Here is a 6,635-nt window from a genome sequence, read left to right on the forward strand (position 1 = left end):
GACAATAATGAATTGGAAGATATTACTGCAAAGATGGAAAATAACATTAAGCCGAACACACTTTTGTAGAAGGCTATTTAAATAACGTGAAATCCTTAGTTTATTTATAATTTTAGGAGACTGGAAGCAAATTATATTGCTGCTGCTATTGAGACCACGTCATATAGGTAATGGCGTAATGCAAGTTATTCAATGGCGTTTATTTGTTATCTCCTTTGCAAGATTAACCTGCATCCTTGGCTCAGTGTAAATGTAATTTCAAAGGACATGAATCTAGTGAATTGCCTGAAGAAGGTTGAAAACAGAATTCAACAATTTTAGAAATAATAAGTATAGGCGAATACATATATATATATATATATATATATATATGTATATATGATTAACGGTCCATTGATTAGATGTTGAAGATTTAATGTTTGTCTCTAAAACTAAAGGGAACAACGTGCACCCTTAACGAGAGATGCACAATCCTTTTACGTGGCGATCAGGAATGTGGAGCCCGAATATGTATGCAAATCTCCATGGTTGAAATTAGAGAACAACAAAGATTGATGGAGTTCCAGATGAAGCTGCTTCCAGACAAAAAATTTGCGAGATAATTTTATTGGTAGGCATATATGCAGATGCAGACGAGGAAAGAAATACAAATAGACAGAATGAATGAAAGAAAAAACATAGGTTACAGAGAGAGAAAGCACAACAGGGATCAATCTAGAAATTGTTTATGATACATGCAAAGAAAGGGGTGGGGCTGAGAGACAGTCACGTAAAGAAGGGTTTGGGGATATAAGATGAGAGAAGTCCAAGATATAGCATTGTATGAGAGAATGGTTGTCTGAAGGAAATCTACAATTGAACGGTGCAGGGCCGTCTTACATTTTGCATGATCCTGAAAATTAGATTGTTGATGAAGAATGCATATAACGAGGTCCACACTGCACAAAATTACATGTAGTAAACGACATATGTTTGCTGAATGCAAAGTAATGTACAGTGGTGCTTTTGCTAATTCAATAGATGGTCTGTAATGTAAAATAATATCCTGAATAATTAGTGAAAGTATAACCATGAGCTATTCGATTATAAAATTATATGGCGATATTAATGTTACGTTGCTTTCTGCTCAGCAACATGGCGCTGAATTTCATAACAATAATGGAACAATAAAAAAATGGATTTTACATTACATTATCTTAGGTCGAATTACAACTCTTTTCCTTAAACTTTGGACGCATTTCCAGCAGATGGCAGCACTGACTGCATAGCACATGGTATTTTTCTCGGTTATTGTCCTCGCGGCGATGAGGACAATAAACTGATAGCACGTAATCAAGAATGCTTCCAAAATACGTAACTGGTACCATCATTATGCATTCGCAACTGAGGTACAAAAGTGAAAGCCGCAGCGTGCGCTGCATTCTCGCTGGCAAATACGCATTACGACTGATAACATAACAAAACCAAATTTGAGAAAAATTAGATATTTTCCTTTCTGACACTAACCATACCTGAGGCGCTTCCCGGAGCTTTGCAAAATCATGGAACTAGTGGTAGTTTAGGCTGTGCGTTATTTCGGACTTTGAAAGCTTGTGACATTTAGCACAAAAGAAAATAAACTTTACATCCTTGAATCGTAGATAATTTTAGTTGATTTTAAAATAATGATCCATCTGTAAAGAAACCAGCAGATCACTTCCATCACTTGGAATTCAACCAGACCATCCGATAATATAAAGCAGCCGGTCAATGTCCAAGCACTAAAGCCGTGAAGATTGATTAACTGAGAGTGGATATTTCTGAATACGATTGTTAATTCAATTTTTTGTAACTTTATTTTCTTCAGACATCAATAATTAAAGGCCAAGTGCAGTTGCTTGATATGGAGCCATGTGGGTAAAATTTGGCTTATTTTTATTTTATATTTCTAGAACTTAAATGATAAATATTTATTGCTGTAAAGTGTACTTCCGAACTTTAATAAACATATTTTTAGATGCCAGAATATGAAAATATGTTTAGAACAGGTGTCGGATATTTTTGTTGAACACCTTTAAATATAATATTTACTTTTTTGAAAAAAAGCAAGAACAATCCTGCTTTAAGAAACGTTTGGTGCAGTTATTGGTTGAGACTCTTTGTGTCGCTGTCTGCCAATACGGAGCTGAGACGCTATGAGAGATCCATCCCCTCCGTCCAAATCAAATGCAGACCAGAATCGCAGGGGAAGAGAGACAGTGCCTCTGTTTTCGAGGTGCAGCCATGTTTAGAAGGATCGCTCAGTTCGAATTTGTGCAGTTCTGGAGTTAACGTCAGCATTTACAGGCAAACAAACAGTCGTTTGTGTTGAAAAAAAGCTGAGATTAAAATGATTGCCAGAAATTCTGATATATTTAGAACAAAATCGAGAGCGATGGTGAATACTCTCAGCGCCGGGGCATATTTCATATTCCTGCTGTGTTTCTCGGACCTGACTTACGGACAAATTCGCTACTCTATTCACGAGGAACTGGGGATTGGTGCATTTGTTGGAAACATCGCTGAAGACTTAAGGGTAAGCGTTCGGGAATTAACAGCTCGGAATTTTCAGCTGATCTCTGACAACGGAAAACAATATTTCGAAGTAAATGAGGAAAATGGGATTTTAGTCGTTCATAATAGAATCGACAGGGAACAGCTTTGCATGGAAAGCTCTACCTGCTCCATGTTCTTGGAATTCGCGGTGGAAAATCCTGTGGAAATGTTTCCTGTTGAAGTGGAAATATTAGATATCAATGATAATTCACCGATTTTTCCGTCAATTAGATTGGAATTGCAAGTCGCTGAGTCAGCTACACCAGGAGCGAGCTTCCCTCTCGAGAGCGCGCACGATCCGGACGTGGGTAATAACACTATCAGCACTTACAAGATTAGTGCGAATGAGCACTTCGGCCTCAAAATGCAGACAACAAGCGATGGTAGCAAACTTGCTGAACTATTACTGGAAAAATCCTTAGACCGCGAACAACAAACAACCTTTGCGCTGGTCCTGACGGCTGTTGATGGTGGGATCCCGGGCAGATCTGGCACAGCACAGATTATCATTACTATAACAGACGCCAATGATTACGTACCCGTATTCGATCACCAAATATACAGGACCAATGTGTTAGAAAATGCGCCTATAGGTACGTTGGTTCTGCAACTACACGCGGCTGATTTAGACGAAGGTGCCAATGCTGAGTTCAAATATTCATTTAGTAATTACGCCTCACAAAGAGAGCGAGATTTGTTCAATTTGAACTCGGAAACGGGAGAGATCATTGTCAAAGGTTTACTGGATTTTGAAGCCTTAGACCATTATGAGCTTGACGTGCAGGCTGTGGATAATGAACCAAACGTAGGGCATGCCAAGGTTTTGGTCAGGATAGTTGACGTGAATGATAACTCCCCCGAGATAAAGCTGAAATCAGTAATCAAAATGATACCGGAGGATACGGCACCAGGTACTGTGGTCGCTGTATTCGCTGTTACAGATCGAGATGTTGGGGAGAACGGCCACGTTCGATGTCAGATTTCAATCAATGTTCCATTCAAACTTCAAGCCACTTTAAGGAATCACTACAAGTTGCTAACCACTGATATCCTGGATCGTGAAACGACTGCAATGTACAACATAACAATTACAACTTGGGATGCTGGATCGCCCTCTCTTTCTACAAATAAAACAATAGTTGTTTTTGTCTCTGATATAAATGACAACGTTCCGCGATTTTCACAATCCTCATATAATGTGTATGTCATGGAGAACAATATTCCCGGTGCAGATCTAATTTCTGTTAGAGCTCTGGATCCGGATTTGAAGGAGAATGGAGAAATTTCCTTTTCAATTCTGGAGAACGAGATACAAGCGGTGCTTGCGCCGTCTTACTTTAATATTAATTCGAAAAGTGGGAGCATTTACGCACTGAGTTCCTTCGACTATGAGCAGGTGAAGAATTTCCAGCTGAAAGTTCAAGTCCAGGATGCTGGATCACCGCCACTGAGCAGCACTGCCATGGTGCGTATTATTATCTTGGACCAAAATGATAATGCTCCAGTTATAATTTCACCATTAATTTGGAACAATTCAGAGGCGTTGTCGATTGTGCCCAACTCAGCATATCCAGGATACATAGTCTGCAAGGTAATGGCTAATGATGCCGATTCCGGTCAGAACGCACGTCTTTCCTATAAACTGATTGAGACCACTGATCGTCGTCTTTTCACTGTGGGTCTTCACTCCGGAGAAATTAGAACAACCCGAATTTTTACGGATCAAGACACCATCAAACAAAGAGTCGTTGTCTCGGTGAAGGACAATGGGCAGCCGAGTCTTTCAAGCACGGTCACAATACTCTTCTCAATGCTGTCGACCGTCGCTGAAAACCAGTCGGAACGTATAGAGCACCCCAGTAACTTTGACGATTCCCCTGATCTAAATATTTATTTAATAATAATTTTTGGATCAACGAGCTCCATATTTCTTGTCACCATAATCTTCCTCATCGCCGTGAAATGTAAACACGACCGAAATAACATGCTTTTTCACAGCCCAACAATTTGCTGTTGTTGTATGAGTAGGAAATCGAATGATATCTTTAATAGCGGGCTTGCAGCAAATCAGTCTTTAAATTATTATGCAGCTGGTCAGAAGCACCCTGTTTCTGAATCCTATGGTTACACGGTTCGCTTATCTCCGCAATCAAGCAAGAGTGATTTTTTGTTTCTAAAGGCTTGCCAACCTATGGTACCTCTGACTGACATCCGTGTGAGTGACAGTCTGAGGTAATGACCGGGAACATAAATTTATATTGCAAAAGAAGGGTATTGAAATTGGCCCTGAACCGAAATATTACGCAGTAATATTCACGAGTGAGTTTCGTGTATGGTAATCATTTAAATTTTACCCTTTTGTGATTTCCTGACCATTACCAATTACATTATCCCTTGAATAAGTTACCATTGTCTAGTTTTCTTCATCGCTTTTTCCTAATAAAACCCCAAGCAGTAATTATATAGCAGCATTACCTCGCAGCATTTTTGGCAAGAAATAGAATGTCATTAAGTGTTTCATTTCACATTTTATTATAAAGACAACTTTACATATGTTTTCTGCATCGTTCTTTCAAACTATTGGCAATTATGCATAAGCTCCTTAAATTGCATTTTTACAATATGCTGATGGGAATCCAGACACATAAACCTTGGAATCAGAAGGTCATTTAATTAGCTGTGATACTGGCTTCTAACTAGAGATCAATGCATGACGGCCAATACACATGCCAACGTACTTTATTAGTCATATTATAAACCTTAAACATTTTTTCAAAGATTTTGCCACAAACAGGCTTCATCTGCTCATGAGCCCAACGAATGGAGCAGGAAATAATACTAGATGGCGAGCTGGTAGAGCATGGAACTATTTGCTGAAGTTCATAGCCTATGTAGAGCCCATTCAGTAATGTAAAGGGAATGTTAACATTTCAGGCAACTAAGAATATTGGGCGATTGGGAAGAATAGGGTAATTGGATTAATATTGGATAGAGTCAATAAATAGCGTTACAGTCGAAATTGTCCCAAATTCCTCCTGATGTGTGGCAAACGTCTGTGGTCCATTGACATCTCAATGTGAATCATAACCGGAGTTGCGCACTGCGAGAGTTGTTCACTGTTCTGCTTATTTACTTTTCACTTTGAGATTTTCAATGATACTCTCTTTATATTTTCACTTGTCTTTTGTCATGATTTATGTTTATTCTGTAGATTCCGCAATAATACAACGAATAAATGAAATGGAAAAAATAATCATTACATAAATTATTCTATAAACCAATACTTGTCATAATATTTATACAAAATTCTAGTTCTATAGTAAAGTGCTTCACCTAACAAGGTGTCTCTATAAACTGATTAATTTATAGTTATCCAATATGGGAGGTATCAGAAGCTGTTCCGACTTGTCTATCAATATTAGTTTTCTTCTACCTAGCATACAGCCACTATATTAAGCTTTACTTAAGAATTGCAATGGATAATCTATGTGATTCATGTTCCATCTATCAGTCAAGATATTATTGCCGAATTAAAGATGCAGGCGTAACCAAAAGGTGAAATTAAATAACGAGCAAAAGCACTCGACTGAAGTGCAAGGACTATTACGTCATTATTAACACATCTAATTAATTTCACTGATAACCTCTATCTAACAAGCAGAATTAAGCATTTGTTCCTTAGACTCTGAGATCGGTGAAATTGTAATGGTGAATAAGGAAATGGCAGCGACATTAAACAAATATTTTTTATCTTTCTTGCAATTATAGAATCATAGAGATCGACAGCATAGAAGGCAATTTCGGCCCAACGTTCCCGTGCCAATAAAAAGCATGCTATCCAACCTAATCCCACCTTCCAGCTCTAGATCCGTAATTCTCCAAGTCATGGCACTTCAAGTGAACATCCAACTACTTTTTAAATGTTGTGAGGTTTTCTGCCTCTAACATCATTTCAGACAGTGAGTTTCAGACCTGCACATTCCTCTGCGTGAAGAAATGTCCTCTCCAATCCATTATAACCTTCCAATATTACTTTAGATTTATGCCCCCTGGTTCACTCT

General features: G+C 38.3%; 1 protein-coding gene across 1 annotated transcript; it reads left to right on the forward strand.

Annotated features, from left to right (window-relative positions):
- Positions 1 to 2,410: 2,410 nt before the first annotated feature.
- LOC139262007 (protocadherin-10-like) lies at positions 2,411 to 4,961 on the forward strand. Its single transcript, XM_070877176.1, has one exon. It carries the CDS (start codon positions 2,414 to 2,416, stop codon positions 4,808 to 4,810), a length of 2,397 nt encoding a protein of 798 aa, XP_070733277.1. The 5' UTR covers positions 2,411 to 2,413; the 3' UTR covers positions 4,811 to 4,961.
- The last annotated feature ends 1,674 nt before the right edge of the window (positions 4,962 to 6,635 follow it).

Source organism: Pristiophorus japonicus, chromosome 4 (genome assembly GCF_044704955.1).
Source record: "Pristiophorus japonicus isolate sPriJap1 chromosome 4, sPriJap1.hap1, whole genome shotgun sequence".
NCBI lineage: Eukaryota > Metazoa > Chordata > Chondrichthyes > Pristiophoridae > Pristiophorus > Pristiophorus japonicus.

What these genes read in the sequence shown, in the direction of transcription:
- LOC139262007 (XM_070877176.1), top strand. Translation starts at nt 2,414, where the DNA reads ATGGTGAATACTCTCAGCGCCGGGGCATATTTCATATTCCTGCTGTGT.